The 20,802-nt window shown below is 51.4% G+C and overlaps 1 protein-coding gene and 1 long non-coding RNA gene across 2 annotated transcripts in view; one reads left to right on the top strand and one right to left on the bottom strand.

The window, feature by feature from the left end:
• The window catches only part of PLIN3 (perilipin 3), a 36,838-nt gene that overhangs the window by 3,147 nt on the left and 12,889 nt on the right, over window positions 1-20,802 (top strand). The window contains 4 exon segments of the mRNA XM_032626134.1: window positions 9,948-9,996; window positions 12,584-12,665; window positions 16,441-16,639; window positions 16,798-16,880. Of these exon segments, the coding sequence (XP_032482025.1) occupies window positions 12,600-12,665; window positions 16,441-16,639; window positions 16,798-16,880 (348 nt within the window). The 5' untranslated portion in view covers window positions 9,948-9,996; window positions 12,584-12,599.
• Window positions 8,911-9,792, bottom strand: LOC116750850. Its single transcript, XR_004349126.1, has 2 exons — window positions 9,660-9,792; window positions 8,911-9,388 (listed from the first exon to the last, which is right to left on the bottom strand). It is a non-coding gene; the product is annotated as an uncharacterized LOC116750850 (long non-coding RNA).

Here is a 20,802-nt window from a genome sequence, read left to right as displayed (position 1 = left end):
AAGACCTAAATAGACATTTCTCCAAAGAAGATATACAGATTGCCAACAGACACATGAAAGAATGCTCAACATCATTAATCATTAGAGAAATGCAAATCAAAACTACAATGAGGTATCATCTCACACCAGTCAGAATGACCATCATCAAAAAATCTAGAAACAATAAATGCTGGAGAGGGCGTGGAGAAAAGGGAACCCTCTTGCACTGTTGGTGGGAATGTAAATTGATACAGCAACTATGGAGAACAGTACGGAGGTTCCTTAAGAAAACTAAAAATAGAACTACCATATGACCCAGCAATCCCACTACTGGGCATATACCCTAAGAAAACCACAATTCAAAAAGAGTCATGTACCACAATGTTCACTGCAGTTCTATTTACAATAGCCAAGACGTGGAAGCAATCTAAGTGTCCATCAACAGATGAATGGATAAAGAAGATGTTGGCACATGTATACAATGGAATATTACTCAGCCATAAAAAGAAACGAAATTGAGTTATTTGTAGTGAGGTGGATGGACCTAGAGTCTGTCATACAGAGTGAAGTAAGTCAGAAAGAGAAAAACAAATATTGTATGCTAACACATACATATGGAATCTAAGAAAAAAAAAAAGGTCATGAAGAACCTAGGGGTAAGATGGGAATAAAGACATAGACCTACTAGAGAATGAACTTGAGGAAACGGGGAGGGGGAAGGGAAAGCTGTGACAAAGTAAGAGGGTGGCAAGGACATATATACGCTACCAAACGTAAAATAGATAGCTAGTGGGAAGCAGCTGCATAGCACAGGGAGATCAGCTGGGTGCTTTGTGACCACCTAGAGGGGTGGGATAGGGAGGGTTGGAGGGAGGGAGATGCAAGAGGGAAGAGATATGGGAACATATGTATAACTGATTCACTTTGTTATAAAGCAGAAACTAACACACCATTGTAAAGCAATTATACTCCAATAAAGATGTTAAAAAAATAATAATAAAAAATAAATAAAAACCACATTCCCCGACAATTCCTTGGCAAATTCTATTGAATCCACTTTCAAATTCCTTCTAGACTATTACCCTTTCCCTTAACACCACCCTGGTTCAGCAACCCGAGTGTCCATCAATGGAGGAATAAATAAATGCTGTCCATCCATACAATGGAATATTACTCAGCTTTAAAAAGGAAATTCTGACACCTGCTACAGCATGGATGATCCTTGAGGACATGACGCTCAGAGAAATAAGCCAGACACAAAAGGGCAAATACTGTCTGATTCCACTCATAGCAGGTCCCCAGAGGAGTCAGATCCACAGAGACAGGAAGTAGATGGTGGGGGCCAGGGGCTGGGGGAGGGGCTGGGGAGTCAGTGTTTCATGGGGACAGAGTTTCAGTTTGGGAAGATGAGAAAGTTCTGGAGATGGATGGTGGGGATGGTTGCACAGCAATGTAAATGTGCTTAGTGTCACTGAGCTGTGCTCTTTAAAAAGGTTTAAATGATACATTTTATGTTCTGTGTATTTTACCACAGTTAAAAATTTTCTTTTTTAAATATCCGACCCTTATATGGTGCTTCCCATGTCCCAGGCACCATGCTAAGCTATGTGTTACCTCATTTGATCCCCTCCATCATCTGTGAGTTAGGGACAATGATTATCACCCCATTTTACAGTTGAGACAACTGAGGCTCAGGGGAGAGCAGTGATTTGCCCAAGTGCTTGCAGCCAGGATTAGATGCCCTAACCCTTGTACATGCTGCTTCTCCATGAACCACGGTGGTTATCATTACCGCTTCAGCTGAGAAGGAAGACACACAGCTGAGGCTGGTGACATTGCCTGCCAGGGTCCCTGGGTGTCAGTGAGTGGCTGAGCTGGGATGGGGACCCTGGAGAGTCTGAGCCCACACAGCCACTGCAGGCTCAATTTGTGAGGAGCAGAGGGGCCTGTGCTGGGCTGTGGGTTCCAGTCTTCACTTATATCTCCTCTCTGGGCCTCAGTTTCCCTTACTGCAAAGCTTGAAAGGACAGTAAGGAAGCAGCCAAGGGAAATGGGTACCTGGGGTCCAGGAGTCCAAAGCACAGGCTCTCTGGGCCTTAGTTTCCTCATCTTTAAAGTGAAGACTAAGGGGACCTCCCTGGCGGCCCAGCGGTTAAGACTTCGCCTTCCAGTGCAGGGGTTGCAGGTTCGATCCCTGGTCAGGGAGCTAAGATCCCACATGCCTCGCAGCCAAAAAACCAGAACATAAAGCGGAAGCAATATTGTAACAAATTCAATAAAGCCTTTTTTTTATTTTTTGCGGTATGCGGGCCTCTCACTGTTGTGGCCTCTCCCGTTGAGGAGCACAGGCTCCGGACGCGCAGGCTCAGTGGCCATGGCTCACGGGCCCAGCCGCTCCGCGGCATGTGGGATCTTCCCGGACCGGGGCACGAACCCGTGTCCCCTGCATCGGCAGGCGGACTCTCAGCCACTGTGCCACCAGGGAAGCCCCAATAAAGACTTTAAAAAATAAATAAATAAAATGAAGGTTAGCAAGTTCCCTGGTTGCCTAGTGGTTAGGATTCTAGACGTTCACTGCCGAGGGCTCAGGTTCAATGTCTGGTTGTCAGGGAACTGACATCCCACAAGCTGTGAGGTGCGGCCCCCCCAAAAACAAACAAACCTTGTTTCAAAATAAAATAAAATGAAGATTATACTTAATAATAATTAATAATATTATTATTACTTTTCACCTCAGCAAGACTACATTTGGGGCTGGACTGTTTTCTGTGGGAGGCATCCTGGATACTGTGGGGTGTGGAGTACCATCCCTGGCTCCCACCCACTGGATGCCAGGTGTACCTCCAACCGAGACAACCAAAAATGTCTCCAGACACCCCAAGGATCGCCCTGATTGGGACCTCCTGTCCACACTATCAGGTTGGAGGCCTATGTTGAGTTATTAGTATATCTGATCCTAAATGCTACTGAGATTCCCAGCTCTGCGGTTTCTGTGCTGTGTGACCTTGGGGGAGTCGCTTCTGTTTCTGAGCCTCAGTTTTCTCATCTGTAGAACTCGGATTCATCAATAGCCCCTCCCTCCCGAAGTCTCTGGATTAACGTCTATAACCGGTATCAACCGCAGTAAGCACTCACTCCAGAGGCACCGTTGCTACCCCAGTGGGGGGGGTCTTCTGGAAGATTCTGGCCCACAACAGAGGGCCCCTGCACCCTCTCTGCTGGCCGCCTCCCCTCCGGGCCTCCGATTGGGGGACCATACAGGCGGGCGTTGGGAACACTTCCTGTGCAGTGGCCGCCAGTGCCCGCTGGGCCAGGTGTGCCAACGGGAGAACGCAGCTGGGGCCGCCCCACTTCCTGCCCTGGGTGGAGGCGCCTCTCGCGCTCCTTTGCCGCCACCCCCAAAATAACATACATGCCCCCCCAAACCAAAGCCACCCGCGCCAGCTGCAGCCTCCAACTTAGGGGACGCAGGACAGGCGGGGGCCAGCAGCTGTCATCACGGCGCCTGTCCCGCTGGGAATGTCCCCCCCACAACCCCCCCGCTGCTGCCACCTCCGGCATTCCAATCCCGAGGGGGTGACCTGGCCTCCCCCAAGGTCCGGACACAGAAGCTCTGAGCAGGCAGGGCTGGCTGGGGGGAGGGGACTCCTCTGCCATGCTGGGTGACAAGGGACCCTCTCCGGCCAGAAACCCCAGACCCGAGGTGCCTCCGATCTTCACCTCAAGGGACCGTTTGAGGGGGGAGGGGCTGGCTGCCAGGACAAAAGCCCCCTCCTCTTCCCGGGAACAAAGGGGAGACCGGGAGAGCCAAGGACTGCGTGTTCTTTCCCCGACAACGTGACATCCTGGCAGCTGGCACTCGGAGGGCTGGGCCAGAGCCTCTGGGCCTGGCCACCCGACACAAGGCCACTCAGTATAGGGGCACTGGGATGGAATGGCTGCGGTCCCGAGGGATCTGGTTCCTGGTCAGCTGCCTGTAGGCCTCTGTCCTTCCAGTACATTCTGACAAGGAAGTCTGCCGGCTCGGCCTGCAGAACTTCACAGAAAGGCCAGGAGGCCTCCGATGTCGGGCTCTGAGCTGGATGGGCCACCAGGATGGAGGGGGACAAAGGCCACGTGGAGGCCTTGCTGCTGCCTGCACCCCTGGCCCTGCATCCCGGGGCCGGGGGTACCCAGTGGGACCCCACACCCCACCCCACCCCGGCCCGGGAGGGGCCGGCCCAGGGGACAGTGGCTCTGGGAGCAGCTCCCCTCCCCCAAGCCACGCACGGGGCAGCGGGCAGCTGGCGCCACCAGGGCGGGGTGAGGGGGGGGCGGGGACAGGCCAGGGCCTGCATGTTAAAAGACCCCCAGCTTCCTGCGGCGAGCGGGACAAGGAGACAAAACCTTGTCTTCCGGCCATTGGGGCCACAATCGGTCAGGCTGTCCACCCACTGGCCGGAGCTGCGGTTTGGGGGGACATCGTGGGCAGATCTGTACTGGCTGGGGTAGGGTTGCCAGAAAAAAGTACAGGTCCCGCAGGTAAACAAGTAATTACTCAGTGTATGTCCCGTGCAATACTTGGGACATACTTATGCTAAAAAAAATTTCACTGTGTATCTGAAATTCACATTTAACTGGGGGTCCTATATTTTTACTTGCTAAATCTACTACCTGAGGCCAGGGGCTCTGGGAGAAGCAAAACTGCTTACCAACATCCCCCCAGACTTGCTCCTCTGCTGGTCCCAGCCTCAGGGGTGGTCCCACTGTCCCTCCACCCTCACCCCTCACTGGATTCCCAGCCAGAGGCCCGTATCAGCCTCACCTTCCAAACCATGGCCCGTCACTCTCCCGCTGCAGTCTCTCTCCCATCTGCCCCTCATCCTCAGCAGAGGGGGCCATGAGTTCCTGCCTGCCCCCCCAGATATCCGGCCCCCCTTCCCTGAATCTCAAAAGTTCCACGCCTCCATCCCCAGAGATCTGAACGGGGCCCCTCCTCTGCTCTGAGTCCGACAGTTGCGCCCCACTGCTCCCACAATAAAGGCCCAAAACCTCTGCTGGACATTGGAAGCCCCTTCCCCAGCAGGGCTCCAACAAACCCCTATACCCAACTCCCAGCCCCCCTCTCCTCAAATGAGCTGTGGTTTCCCAAAAGCTGCCTGTTCTCCCAGGTCCCCAGGTATGGCCCGTCACCCCCAACCTGAGTCAGGTCCCATCCTTTCTCTGCCCACAGGCCTCGATGGCTCCCACCTTCCTGAGAGTAAAAACCCAAGTCTCCCCGGGGTCCACCATGTCCTGCACAACCTGCTCCTGTCCCCTCCCTGTCCTTACCTCCTCCCTCTTTTCCCCCTTGCTCTCTGCTCCAGACACACAGGTTCCTTGCTGTTCCTCCAACACACCAGGCATAGTCCTGCCCCAGGGCCTTTGCACATGCTGTTACTGCTGCCCGGAGCACACCTCGTCCTAAAAGCTACACAGTCCAACAGCCTTCCCTCCTCCAGGTCTCGGCTCAACTGTCATCTCCTCGGTGAGGTCTCCCTGGTCTACCTTTAAAAAAAAAAAAAAAATTATTTAATTTGGGTGTGCCGGGTCTTAGTTGCAGCACCTAGGATCTTTAGTTGCGGCATGCAGACTCTTAGTTGTGGCATACATGCAGGATCTAGTTCCCTGACCAGGGATCGAACCCAGGCCCCCTGCATTAGGAGCGCAGAGTTTTACCCACCGGACCACCAGGAAAGTCCCTGGTCTACCTTATTTAAAACTGTAAACCACCGCGACTCCCCATCTTCCTTTCCTGCTCTATTTTTCTCCACAACTCTTATCATCTTCTAATATACTATGCATTGACTGTTGCACGTGGTCTGTCTCCCCAATTAGGACATCAGCTCCGTGAGGGCAGGGATGTTCTGTCTGGTTCACTGCTATATCCTGAGCAGGGTACACAAGGGGTGTTTAATAAATACTTCCGGAATGAATAACCATCACTGTTTCTGGAACAGCCTCCTGCACACCCCCCTTCCACCTTTCAAGACTTACCTGAAGCAGGTGGGCTCGTGTTCCCCTCCCAGGTTTCCTTTATCCACAGGATGGCCCAAGATAGCTTTCGAATGCTCCAACATGCCCCTGCTGACCTTACTGCAGAACCTTCTGTGGCTCCCCAGTGCCCTCAGGACTCTGTTAGCCTGGCCCTTGCCAACCTGTCTAGCTCCATCTCTCCCCCACCAATACTCCCCATCCCCTGGCCACGGTCTACCCTCCAGCCTCACTCTGCACCTTCACCCTCTCTGTTCCCTCTGCCTGGAACAGCTTCTCCAGTACCTTCACCTGACTTCATCTCTCAGGCCTCAGATTAGACATCACCTCCTCCTAGAAGCCTTCCAGGACCACCACCCACACCTAAGTCCAGCACCTTTTCTGGGCTCCACCATGCCTGAGCATCCCCATCACAGCCCTGACCGCTTCTATTTTAACCACCTGGTCATCAGAGGCAACTTGTCATCAGACAAAGGAGACCCCGGGTCCACAGCACTTTCAGGAACCCACAAAATGGCTTCATTTTAATTTCTCTTAAAATCAAAAGAAACAATGAATAAAATAATACCAATTCCATTGTAAGAGATCATTTGTAATATCTTTTCATGAAGGGAGGCATCAAGTGCCTCAGGTCCGTGAAGGTTTTTTGTTGCTGTTGTTGTTTTGTTATTTTTGGGTTTTTTTTTTTTTGGTCGCGCCACGTGGCATGTGGGATCCTAGTTCCCTGACCAGGGATTGAACCCTGCAGTGGAAACCTGGAGTCCTACACACTGGACCGCCAGGGAATTCCCCCCGTGAAGTTCTTAAAGGGGCCCTGCTGATCCCATGTGGGTCTCCCCACTGGACTATGAGTGCCTCAAAGGCAGAGGTCGAGACTGGGTCCCCATGGCTGCCTGGCAGTGGCCTGGCATACAGCAGGCACTTAATAATTGTTGTGTTGAATAACTGAATATCCAGTGAATCGCTGGGTCCTCACAGCCAGGCCTAGCTCACACATCATAGGAGATGCTTGATAGATGGATGGATGGATGGATGGATGGTGGATGGATGGATGGATGGATGGATGGATGGATGGATGGACGGAGGGAGGGTCAGAAGGCAGATTGACCAGGACACCAATCTGGGACCAGCAGCGCCGCCTTGTGGCACACTGCTTGCCTGCCTCTCCCTCTCTTAGGTTCCAGTGGAAAAGTTCTGGGGAGTTTTCAGAGCCTTTCCACTGGAAGGGGATGGAGAGGAGGAAAAGGAGGAGGAGGAAGCAGCAGGCAGTGAACTTAGAAACAAAGACCTTGGGTCCAAATCCCGCAGCCACCCGTTTGTGGCTGTGTGTCCCAGGGAAAACTACATCACCTCTTAATTCTTCAGCTTCCTCATCCAGAAAATGGGGGAAATCCAAATCTGGCCTCTGAATAACGTAATGAAATAGCTCAGAGACAGCAGCTATTTCTTACCTCCCACCCTAGGACTCCTGGACAGGTGCTGTCCTCAAGGAGCCCCCCAAGGCTGGGAAGTGACAGAGTTTTCATGAAGACATGGCTGGGGCAGAGAAGCGGACATGGGTTTGGGGGTAGGGTTGTCAGGTTTAGTAAAAACAACAAAATAAATAGGATGCCCAGCTCAATTTGAATTTCAGATCAACAATGAATAATTTTCTAGTATAAGTATATACCAAATATTGCATGGAATACACTTAAACCCCCAAAAGGTATTTGTTGTTGACCTGAAATTCAAATTTAATCAGGAATTCTGTATTTTATCTGGCAACCTTAGCCTGGGGGAGCCTGGAGAGGCAGGCAGGCAGGCTTCCAGGAGGAAGGGGCAGTGGTGCTAAGAGCTGACGGTGTGGCCACCTTTCCTTCCCCTCCCCCACCTACACGTGCACCCTTGACTGGGTTCACAAGGGACTGGAGGTGGGGTTGATCTCCACACCAGGGAAGAAGGTGAGTGAGGCTGCTCTTCTTTTGTTCAGAAGATGTGGGGCAAAATCATCAGGACTTTATATTCCACATCAAAATTGAGTTACATCCCCTTGACCAGGGATATTTTGACCACATCCCAGCACTGAAGGCCACTTGGAAGCTGAAAGTTACCAGGCATATCTCCTGGTGACTTTCCAGCTGTGTGACCTTGGACAAGTCACTTTACCTCTCTGAGCTCTACACATCGCAGACCTGTTCTCCTCCAGTGCTCTCCCCCACCTCTCTGCCTCAGCCACATAGGGTTTTGGCTGCATCTCCAATTCACCAGGCGTGGTTCAGCCTCAGGGCCTTTGCACGTGCTGTTGCTATCATGAGGAATACTCTTCTCCGGATCTCTATGGGTCTCCCTCCTCTCCTCCCTCATTTCTGTGCTCAGATGGCACTCTGAAAGGCCACCCCTGACCACCCTACTAAAAAGTGTAGCCCCCACATTCTCAATCCCAGTTCTTTGCTTTTCTTGGTAGCATTTACCAACACCAGACCCGTTATGCATTTCACTCATTTATCTAGTTTATCATCCATTTCCCCACTGGGTGGTTAGCATCACAAGGCTGGGATCTATTTTACTCACTTCTGTGCTCCCCTCCCCAGCACAGCAGCTCAGTAAGAATTGTTGAATGAATGAGTAGGAAAAATGAATGAATGCGTGAGTGGGAAAAAAGGCCTGCCGCAAATGTGAAATTTTTATCTGCTATAATTTTATATAATTGCTTTAATCATTTGGGGGTTTCAGAGTCACTTAGGAATCGGACAGGCTGCATGTGGTTACTTAAATATGTATATTCAGTTTCTTAGTGGGCAACAGCCATATGGTGCCAGGGGCCACTATACTGGGTGGCACAGAGTTCTAGAACATTCCTCTGATCTCAGAAAGCTCTATCACACAATGCTAGTATAGACCCTCTGAAAAAAAAGAAAAAAAAAATGCACTAGTCACAGACACCCGATTTTTTCCATGTTCTTTCTGGAGGTTCCAGAATTCCCACCCCAACACAAATAATTTAGCAGAGGTGGCAAACTTGTGGCCCCTGGACTGGATATGGCTCCATTGGGTTTTATTTGGTCCAGAGTTTTTTTTTTTTAAAGAGGCAGGACACTTTGTCTACAGTCTGGAATCCCCTTGGATCTGTGAATACGTGGATGGGTCTCCCCCAAGGTAAAGCTCTGCTCCCTCTAGGCAGGACATGTTGTCACTTTTTTAGCAGAGGCATTTACCTCCTGCCTGGCCCCTGGGGCCATCTGAGTTTGAGACCTGGGTTTATAGACGAAGAGAATAAAGGATTTTTTTTTTTTTTGGTCGGCGGTGGTGAAAATCCAAGTGAGCACCTTCAGGAAGGGGTTGATCCAGGAGTCAGAGATCCAAGAGTTGGCCCCTGCACTGTCCCTGGATGACTGTCTCTGGGTCTCGGTTTTCTCATCTGTAAAATGGGGATGATAAAGGGATACACAGTGTTGGGAGGATAAAGTGGCGTGACACTGGTCAGGGCAAGTTGCTCATAATGCTGGGTCCAGGTTGGCTCCATCACCCTCTCGCGGCGTGGGGAGAGGGGGAGGAGGGGCGGAGGGGGAGGAGGGGGGTAGGGCTGGCCCCTGACACGCACGAGGCATCACGCAATGCTCTCTGAGTTCCCACTGCCTCGATCTGGCCCCTGGAGAAAGAAGGGCGGGGGACCCCAGGATCGCACTCACCTCCCAGGGCCGAATTCCTAGGGTCCCTGGCAGGGAGGGGCGTCCCTTGGCTGGATCCAGCGTCGTACAGGGGTCGCCCACTGGGTGCACAGTTGGCAGGGCGCGCGCCCGCGAAATTCCAGCCCTTCCCGGACTTCACTTGTTGCTCCAACGTCCGGAGCCGGGCGAGGGGCGTGGTCTGGCGGCGGGCGGCCCCCCCAACCAGATTGGCCCTTCAGCCCGTCAGTCCCGGGTGCCCGCCCCCAAGCATAAAAGCCTGCCTTGGGCTGGCCCAGGACGGTTTTGGAGCTGGCCTTGAAGTAGTGGTCACCGTACCCTGGACGTCCCGTTGACCACGGTGAGAGGCGAGGGCCCCCGATTAAGTGGGGGCGGGGGCCACCGAGTCCTGGGGTGCCCCAGAGGAGGAAGGGCAGGAAGGGTCTTCCTGGGGGCTCTGCTTGTCTTCGCGGCCTGGGGAAGGGTATCCAGCCTGGGCTGAGCACACCTTCCCCCGCAAAAAAAGTACAACTTCTGGAACAGGCTCAGACTTTCTCTCAATATCTAGGACTTTCGGGGTGGGGTGCGCGAAAGAGCCCCCTAGAAGTGGCAGTATCAAGCGGTGGGGGAGGGTTAAGTCTCCAGTCCCAACCACATCCTCTTGCTTTGCAAACGCACTTCGGAGGCAAGCCACAGCCCATTCCGCACAGGAATTCCGCCCTCTCTGGGTCTTCAGAGCGGGCCCCCTCCCTCCCCGCACCAGGGGGCAGTCCCTCTGACTAGCAAAGCCCTTTCCCTTCCAAATAGTTTTGCCGCCTGGGGACTCGGCCCCTCCCTTGATCTTCTGACCCACCCAGCTGACCCTGGCGAGGTCTTGGGGCAAATCCCGCCCCCTTTTCCTGGGTGGGTATGGCCAGTGGACTGCACAAAGTGGTGGTGGGAAGGCCTACCCCCTTATCTGAGTCCTTGGGACCTTTGTAAAACCAGAGCCTAGGCCTGGGGTCCGTCCCTGGGAACTTCGGAAGTTGGATCTTCACATTCCCTGGCTGCAGCTGGACGACTGCGTGACTCCAGCCAGTTTCAGCCAGTTCTTGCTCTCGCTGCTGGGGCCAGCTGCAGGCAGGTTGCTGACCCCAAGGACTTTAATGGGGGTGCTGACATCTGCAATGGGTGTCCTTGGTTAAACCATTTCCAAAGGAGTTGATGGACAAAAGGGATGGGAGGGAGGACCTCTGAGCTGCCCAGGTGAGCTCAGGCTGCAGGGAAGGTAAGGGGAAGAACAGGGGTCAGGTGATGATCACTAGGGGTAGGTGTGCCTCCTTGCCCCACTTCCCAGTTGGGGGACCTTTGTACCAAGCAGAAGCTCAATCCTGGCTAGTTTCACCCGTTTCTTTGTGGCAGGCAGAGTGGTGTGAAATGGATCTATTTATTGAGCACCTACTGTGTGCCAGGCACCAAGCTACGTTTCAGACTCTCCTCCAGTCTACAGGGACTCTGTACTAGGAACGGTTATCCCCATTTCATAGACGTGGCAAGTGAGGCTGCGAGAGGGGGTGCTGCCTTCCCAATCTCCCACAGCTAGGGAGTTGCAAAGCTGGGATTAGAACCCAGTTTGGACTGTAGAACTGGTGCTCTCAAAGCATCAGTTTGCTGGGTTCCACTTGGGGGATAGCAAAACACGGTGTCTGGAAGGAAATGCTCAAACTCAAGGTCAGGGGTTCACCACAGGCTTATCCTAGAATGACCTGGGGTGGGCTGGCTTCCATGGCAGTCCAGTGGTTAAGACTCTGTGCTTCCACTGCAGGAGGCATGAGTTCGATCCCTGGTCAGCTAAGATCCCACATGCTGCGTGGTGCAGCCAAAAAAAAAAAAAAAAAGGACCTGGAGAACCAGACTTAAGGCAGGTTTAGCCCCATTTTACAGATAAGAAGACTGAGGCTAGGGGCGAGGAAGCTCCTTGCCCAACATAGCACAGCATGGGTGGAGCTGGGACTCCTGAAATCTAATCTGACAATGCTCTAGGTGTCTCATCTCATTTGGCCAGGAAAATGGAGCGTACCTGTGGCTGCCATCTTGCCTGCAAATGTGTGCATTAGATTCACCCAGGGAGCCTCCCTTGCCTTCCCCACATCCCTGAGACTGACTTGACTGTCTGCAGAGGGGCCAGGAATAGTCTCTCTCTTTTTTTTTTATTTAACTTAAAAAAAAAAAAAAAAAAAACTTAACTTTTTTTTGAACAGGTAACGTTATCTACCTGGCTCAAAAGTCAGAGGCCTGCCCCAGCTACCCGATCTTCCTCCCTGAAAGGTGGCCACTGTAACAGTTTCTTGTGTCTCTTTAAAGATTCTGTCACATACAAGCAAAAACTTTAGCCCCACTCACACCTTTTGTCTCTTAACAATATCTTGGTCCCAGTCAATTACATGTAAGCTTCCACACTTAAGCCACTGCCCTGGGCTACCACTGTTATTTCCTTTAGTCCCCTTCTGTTGGGCCACCAGATTGTGTCCAGTGTCTGTGGCCAACACAGGTACACACATCTCTGTCCACGTGGCAGTACCAGTGTGGGACTGTCCCCACAGTGAGGTTTCTGGGTCAAAGGGAAGATGCCTCTTAAAACCCAGTAGTAATCGACAAATTGCCGTCTGCAGGGGTTTTGCACCATAGTATTGATAGAGGTGAGCCCTTGGAGGGCCGCACACAGACCTTGCCCTTTAAGGTGTGGCCCCCGGGATCAGTTGCATGAGCAGCAGCTGGGAGCTTGTTAGATTTTGCTCTGCTGGATCAGCACCTGTTTTGAACAGGCTCACAGGTATGTGTCAACAGTTGAGAGGCAGGGCTCTAGGAAATTGGGGGCAGGGGTGGTCAGAGGGCAGGTGTGAACCCGGACATCCCCCTGGAGGGAAGAGAGGAGCGGGCTGTACCCTGACTGGTCCTTCTGTTCACAGTGCCTGCTTCTGAGAAATGTCTACCAACGAGACAGAAGCCACTGCTGGCGCCCAGGTGTCAGCGGAAGAACCGGTACAGCAGGTGAGGAATTTCTGAGATCTGTGGGATGAGGCTTCCCACCTGGTGGTGCCTTGGCAGGGAGCTGATGCCAGCACACGGAGGGGGGGGGGGGTCAAGAGACACCCTTCTGAGTGGGTTGGGCAGAGCCATTATACTAGCCCCTAACAGGTGCCCCTCTAATAGGTGGAGGTGGGAGAGCTGGGGATTCCAAGGGCTCTTCGGAGAGCAGGGGTACAGCTCTGTTTGAAACTGCCTGGCTCCCCCCAGGCAGACCTTCCCTGTCTCTGCAGGTTCTCTTAGGGTCCTCCTTTTAGGAAGCCAGTTTCTATTTCACCTCCTTTCCCCAGTTTAAATAAAAGCCCCTTTTAATAAACAGCTTTTTAAAAGTTAGGTATCATTCACATACCATAAAATTCACCCTTATGAAGAGTACTACTCAGTGATTTTTTAGTAAACTGCCCAGTTATGCAGCCATCACCACCACACCGGAACTTTTTCATCTCCCCACAAAGAGACCCCATACCCATTAGCAGTCGCTCCCCATTTTCTCTCCTCCTGGGAACCCCTGGGTTCTGTCTCTATGGATTTGCCTATTTTGGACATTTCATAGAAATGAAAACATACACTACGAGACCCTTTTGTATCTGGCTTCTCTCACTGAGCGTAATCTTTTTGAGGTTCATCTGCATTGTAATATCTGTGGTGCTTTGTTCCTTTTTAATTTATTTTTATTTTAAAATTAATTTTTATTGGAGTGTAGTTATTTTTACAATGTTATGTTAGTTTCAGGTGTACAGCAAAGTGATTCAGTTATACGTATACATATATCCCCTCTTTTTTAGATTCTATTCCCATTTAAGTCTTTACAGAATATTCAGTAGAGTTCCCTGTGCTGTACATTAGGTTCTTATTAATTATCGTGTTCCTTTTTTAAACTTGTGGTAAAATACACATAACATAAAAATATACTATTTTAACTGTTTTGAAGTGTGTAGGTCAGTGGCAGTAAGTATATTCACAGTGTACAACCATCATCACTATCTAATTCCAGAACTTTTTCATTACCCCAAATCAAAACCCCATATCCATTAATAGTCACGCCCATTCCCCTCTCCCCCAGCCCCTGGCGACCACTAATCTGCTTCCTGCTGATGGATTTACCTTTTCTGGACATCTCATATAAGTAGAATAAGTGGAATCATTTTATAAAAGTAGAACCTTCTGTGTTAGGTACCACGTAAGTGGAATCATACAGTAGTTGTCCTTTTGTGTCTGACTTAGTTCACTGAGTATAATGTCCTCAAGGTTCTTCCATGCTGTAGATCTTGTCCGAAGTGCCTTTTTAAAAATAAATTTGTTAATGTATTTATTTTTGGCTGTGTTGGGCCTTCGTTGCTGCCCACGGGCTTTCTCCAGTTGCGGCAAACGGGCTACTCATCGTTGCAGTGTGCGGGCTTCTCATTGCGGTGGTTTCTCTTGTTGCAGAGCACAGGCTCTAGGCGCGTAGGCTTCAGTAGTTGTGGCACACGGGCTCTAGAGCACAAGCTCAGTAGTTGTGGCACACGGGCTTAGTTGCTCCGCAGAATGTGGGATCTTCCCGGACCAGTACTCAAACCTGTGTCCCCTCCATTGGCAGGCAGATTCTTAACCACTGTGCCACCAGGGAAGTCCCTACTTTTAGTTTTTTGAGGAATCACCATAATGTTGTCCATAATGGCCGTACCATTTTGCATTCCCACCAACATCATTCAAAGGTTCCAATTCCTCCACATCTTCACCGTTACTTTCTAATTTCTGTTCATTTGATAGTAGCCATCCCAGCGAGTGCGGAGTGTGAGGTTGTAGCTCATTGTAGTTTTGACTTGCATTTCCCTAATGATCTGTGATGTGGAGAATCTTTTCTTGTACCTGTTAGCCATTTGGAGACTATATATTTTTAAAAACATGCTTTAGACCACATTTTCTTTATCCATTCACCAACTGATGGACATTTGGGTTGTTTCCACTTCTTGGCCATTGTAAATAAGGCAGCTGCAAACATTCGTGTACAAGTCTTATGTGGACGTGTGTTTTCCTATCTCTAGGGTAGAATCTTAGGAGCAGAATTGCTGGATTGTGTGGTAAGTTTGTCATTAATTTCTGAAGAGACCTCCTGGGCAAACCCTGGAGGACTGCCTGAGTCCAAGGTCCAGCTTTGCCACTGGCTTGTTTTGTGATCTTGGGTGGGGGTGACTTCCTTAGCCTCTCCATGCCTTAGTTTACCCTTCCATAATGTTGGAATAATATTCCCAATCTCCTGGGACTGGCGATTAAGTGAGCTAAAACAAATTCTACAAATAGCCCCTGTGAGAGTTAAGTCTTCTGACTGCGTCTTCACATGGGTCATCTTTGCAACTCCTTCAGGACAGAAATGACTTCCCATTTTATGGATTGGAAACCGAGGCTCAGAAGGCCTGTCCTGAGTACTCAGTTCTGTTCTTGTAGGGTAAGAGTGGCCATATTCAATATGTAAATGAATGGGTGTGGCCATGTGCCAATAAAACTTTATTTACAAAACCAGGTAGCGTAGGATATTTTTCAGCCATGTAACAGAATGAAGTACTGACACACAATGCAATGTGGATAAACCTTGAAGATATGGTCAGTGAGAGAAGCCAGACACAAATGGACAAATCTTGTGTGATCCCACTCACAGGAGGTCCCTAGAGGATTCAAAGCCACAGAGACAGGAAGTAGATGGTTGGGGGCCAGGGGCTGGGGGAGGGGATGGGGAGTGAGTGTTTCATGGGGACAGAGTTTCAGTTTGGGAAGATGAGAAAGTTCTGGGGATGATGGTGGGGATGGCTGCACGACAGTGTGAATGTACTTAATACCACTGAGATGTGCGCTTAAAAATGATTTGAATGGTAAATCTTAAGTTATGTGTATTTTGCCACACTTTTTTTTTTTTTTGGCGGTACGCGGGCCTCTCACTGTTGTGGCCTCTCCCGTTGCGGAGCACAGGCTCCGGACGCGCAGGCTCAGCGGCCATGGCTCAGTGGCGCACCCGCTCCGCAGCATGTGGGATCTTCCAGGACCGGGGCACGAACCCGTGTCCCCTGCATTGGCAGGCGGACTCTCAACCACTGCGCCACCCTGCCACACTTTTTTTAAAAAAGAAATGAAGCACTGAGACACGCTACTACGTGGGTGAACCTTGAAAATGTTACTCGGTGAAAGAGGCCATACACAAAAGGCCACATGTATGATTCCATTGGTGTGAAATGTCCAGAACAGGCAAATCCAGAGACAGAAAGTGGATTCATGGTTATCAGGGGCTGGGAGGCAGGGGCGTGACAGCCAGTGGGGACAGGGTTTCTTTTTGGAGTGATGAAAAAGTTCTAGAATTAGACAGTGAATGTTGCACAACCTTGTGAATACACTAAAAACTTCTGACTTGGTGCATTTCAAAATGGTGAAATTTTATGACGTGTGAACTAGATTTCAATAGTGCCGCTAGGAAAAAAAAAACAGGCAAGAAGAAAAAAATCAGGCGGTGGACGGGACTTCGCCCCCAGGGGTCCGTAGTTTCCTGGCTTCAGTTGTAGACTCTGAGCTCCAGGACAATGGGGTTCTTGTGTCATGTCACTGCCTGGCGCACGGTGGGTGGCAAGGTCATGTTCAAACAAGTGGGCTGTGGGGACCAAGATACAGGAAGTGCCCGGCGGAACCCCAGAGTTCCTGACTTGTGCAACCGCGTGGGTGCAGAGGGAGGGGAGGCGAGCTGTTTCCCTGGCCTGAGCTGCCCTGCCCGTAGCCCAGCGTGGTGGACCGCGTGGCCGGCATGCCGCTCATCAGCTCCACCTGCCACATGGTGTCTGCCACCTACATGTCCACCAAGGAGAGCCATCCCCACGTCAAGACTGTGTGCGACGCGGCCGAGAAGGGCGTGAAGACCCTCACGGCTGTCGCCGTCAGCGGGGCGCAGCCCATCCTGTCCAAACTGGAGCCCCAGCGTGAGTGAAGCCTGGGAGAGCCTGGACCCGCCCCTCCTGGCTATTTCCCCAGCGGTGGGGGGAGGCGGGGCGGCGGTCTGAGGACCTGCCCACCCTGGAGGGATGCGCATGCGCGGTAACATCAGCTGTCGTGTCTCCCCGCCCCCGCTGCTCCGCAGTCACATCGGCCAGTGAATACGCCCACAGGGGGCTGGACAAACTGGAGGAGAATCTGCCCATCTTGCAGCAGCCACCGGAGAAGGTGACTGACCGCCGCCAGTGGGGGGAGGTGAGGGGGGGGTGGGATGCTCAGCTGAGACGGGGACCTGCCTAGGTATCCAGTCTGTGGCCCCACCTTAGCCAGAGCAGATGAGTAGGACAGCTTCCTCCCTGACCCCTCCTCTGTCTGTCCCCAGACCCCCACCAGGCAGCTGCAGGAGCATTCTGAACACCAGCCAGATGGGCCCTAAACCCCCTCGTGTCTCCCACCTGGTGCAGAGCAAAAGCCAAAGCCTTATTCATGGCCCCGCCAGATCTGGCCCCGCTGCCTCTCTGCCCTCCCTGCCCACCTCACTTGCTCCATTCCATCTGCGCTGGCCTCCATCCTCCTGTTCAGTCACATCAGCGCCCATAGGTACCAGACACGGTGATGGAAACAGAGTCCTTGCCCTCATGGAACTTTCATGCCAGGGAAGCAGGGAAAGCAAATACAGTGAACACACCCATCTCAGTGCTACCCCAGGATCTTTACACCTGCCGTTCCTTCTTCATGGATCAGGTTTCTGGGACTCTGTTCTAATCTCACCTCTTCAGAGGCCTTCCCTTCCCTCTTAAAGAAGGTCCTTCGAGTTCAGCTCTGCCCAGTAGAACTTTTTCTGTACACCTTCTTTCTGTGCACCATCCAATATGGAAACCAACAACCATATGTGGCTTCTGGGCCCTTAGAATGTGGCGAGTGTGACTGAGGAACTTGAATACTAATTTTAATTATTTTTTTTAACATTGGGATTATTCTCTTTTTTTATTTTTATTTATTTATTTTTTTGCGGTCCGCGTGCCTCTCACTGTTGTGGCCTCTCCCATCGTGGAGCACAGGCTCTGGACGCGCAGGCTCAGCGGCCATGGCTCATGGGCCCAGCTGCTCCGCGGTATGTGGGATCTTCCCGGACCGGGACACGAACCCGTGTCCCCTGCATCGGCAGGCGGACTCTCAACCACTGCGCCACCAGGGAAGCCCCATGCATTAACTTTTAAAAAACGTTTCAGATAGTGTGTTACATAACTGCTTATTTGTCTCCCCAGCTGGGGTGCGGGCACAGACTGTCTGCTTTGTTGCTGTGCCAAGTGCCCATCATACAGCCTGGCATGTAGGAGATGCTTATTAAACACTCACGTACTTCATCGCCCCTTTTTCCTGGTGGGACGGAAGTGCCACACTAAGGCAAACCTGTTCACGTTGAGAATCTTCCCACCAGAAATAGGCGTTCCCTGGTCGGGGGCAGTGGGACACGCCAGCCACTCCTCTGGTTCCCTTAGGCTTTTTGCTGAGACCACCTACTTTGTCTGGCAGCTTATTCACCCGCTAGCTCTCAAGCGCCTCCTGTCGGCCAGGGACCATGATATGTCATGTCCCCCAAGGGCAGCCCCGTTACACAGAAGTGGAGTGGGCTGGGGAGCACTGGAACAGAACCTGAGCCCATGTCTTACCACAAAGGGTGTTAACAAGTTGGGCATGTGGAAGGTGAAAACGGCCACATCCAAAGAAGGATGGAGAATCATCGCCCAGGAGCCACCTCCTTAGGGCTGAGTGCTTGCATTCTCCTCCTGTCCTGCCGGTGTCACCAGGCCAGCATTCCTTCTGTTTATAGACGGGATGAGCTCAGGGTGACATTGGACAAGGTTGTCCAACAGAGCGGCTGCTCTGAGCCCCTGACTTCCTGGGAGGCTCTCTTCTTCTTCTTTTTTTTTTTTTTGGCCCTGCCTTGCATTTTGTAGGATCTAAGCTCCCCAACCAGGGACTGAACCCAGGCCCTTGGCAATGAATGCCCCAGGTCCTAACCACTGGACCGCCAGGGAATTCCCATCGTGGGAGGCTCTCCTGATTCTGGGCCTTGTGAGGTTCCCCTTCAGAATGAGGTAGCTCTCCCCGGTCCTGTGGGACAACAGTGTTGTCAGAGCTGGGATTTGAACCCGGGCCAGCATGAGCTACGTGACAGCCCCACTGTGTGCTCAGTGAGCTTAGGGCTGGTGTTCAAATCTGACAACCGTGCCCTCTCCCCCCCAAAAAGTGACTGATTCCCATGAATAAGAGGGTTTAGGTGTTAAGAGGGGCGCCAGCTTAGAAGGGTAGGATGGGAGGGGGCATGGTTTTTAACTTTCCAGAGTGCTCTGTGGGTAGAGATCTATTTAAAGACTTAGATTCAAGAACACCAGGCATGGATCAACCATTACCCACTGTGTGCTGAAGCAGCTTCTCGGAGGATGCAATGCAAAGCTAGTCCAGAGGAGGGCAAATCTGGCCTTCTGCCTGTTTTTGTAAATAATGTTTTATTGGCACACAGCCGCAAACAGTGGCTTACACATCGTCTATGGCTGCTTTTGCCTGAACACCGGCAGGTTCGAGTCGTTGGGACAGAGACCCTCTGGCCTGCAAAGCTGAAAATATTTACCGTCTGGCCTTTCCTGGAGAAAGTTGCTTACCCCTTTTAACCAGTCAAGGTTACAGGCAGGAGAATCAAAATACCAGGTTAAAATTCAGGCTCTGCTCTGACAGCCTCAACACAAGCTGTTCAGCCTCTCTGGCCTTGCTTTCTCTTCTGGGGAATGTGTACACTCTTGTGTCTTGGAGATTTGCTGAAGTGGGTTCATCACCTGAAGGCCGAGAACATACTAAGTGTTGGTTTTTTGTTTTTTTTTAATTAATTTTCATTGGCGTATAGTTGATTTACAATGTTGTGTTAGTTTCAGGGGTACAGCAAAGTGAATCAGTTATACATATACATTTATCCACTCTTTTTTTAGGTCTTTTCCTATATAGGCCATTACAGAGTATTGAGCTAGAGTTTCCCTGTGCTATACAGTAGGTCCTTACTAGTCTATCTGTTTTATATATGGTAATGTGTATACGTCAATCCCAATCACCCAATTTATCGCCCGCCACTGAGTGTTGGTTCTTTACGTCTTGATACGAGCTTCGGGGTCCACAAGATGCTCTGATGTTTTGGGCACGTCAACAGTTCACTATGGGGAGTTTAAGGTAGTCAACGTGTTAAATTGGCAGTTAATGGAGACAAAACGTTTGGTTATTTGGGCATGTGCATAAAATCCCTCCTGTTGCTTTAGTTTTGATTGTTTGTTTTTGGGTTTTTTGGGGTTTTGTTGTTGTTGTTTTTTTTTTTTTTGCGGTACACGGGCCTCTCACTGTTGTGCCCTCTCCCGTTGCGGAGCACAGGCTCCAGACGCGCAGGCTCAGCGGCCATGGCTCTCGGGCCCAGCCGCTCCATGGCATGTGGGATCTTCCTGGACCGGGGCACGAACCCGTGTCCCCTGCATCGGCAGGTGGACTCTCGACCACTGCGCCACCAGGGAAGCCCCTGGGTTGTTTTTTTTTTTTTTTTTTTTGGTTGCATTGGATCTTCGTTGCTGCACGCGGGCTCTGTCTAGTTGTGGTGAGCGGGGGCCACTGTTCGTTGTGGTGTGCGGGCTTCTTATTGCGGTGGCTTCTCTTGTTGCGGAGCATGGGCTCTAGGCGTGTGGGCTTCAGTAGTTGTGGCTCGTGGGCTCTAGAGAGCAGGCCCAGCAGTTGTGGTGCACACGGGCCTAGTTGCTCCGCAGCATATGGGATCCTCCCAGACCAGGGCTCGAACCCGTGTCCCCTGCATTGGCAGGCAGATTCTTAACCACTGTGCCACCAGGGAAGCCCTGCTTTTGGGTTTTTTTTTGACCGCACCATGTGGCTTGTGGGATCTTAGTTCCCCAGCCAGGGATTGAACCTGCCCCCTCGGTAGTGAAACACGGAGTCCTAACCACTGGACCACCAGGGAATTCCCCTCCTGTTGCTTTAGTGTAGCTCTGAGCGTCTCACTCTAAAGCGGGGTCCCTCTCCCTCAGCACCACTGACACTGGGGCCAGTCATTCTCTGTGGGGGGCCATCCCAGGAGCTGTAGGGTGTTGAGCAGCATCCC

Source organism: Phocoena sinus, chromosome 3 (assembly GCF_008692025.1).
Source record: "Phocoena sinus isolate mPhoSin1 chromosome 3, mPhoSin1.pri, whole genome shotgun sequence".
NCBI lineage: Eukaryota > Metazoa > Chordata > Mammalia > Artiodactyla > Phocoenidae > Phocoena > Phocoena sinus.
This window is presented reverse-complemented; position numbering and strand designations above follow the sequence as displayed.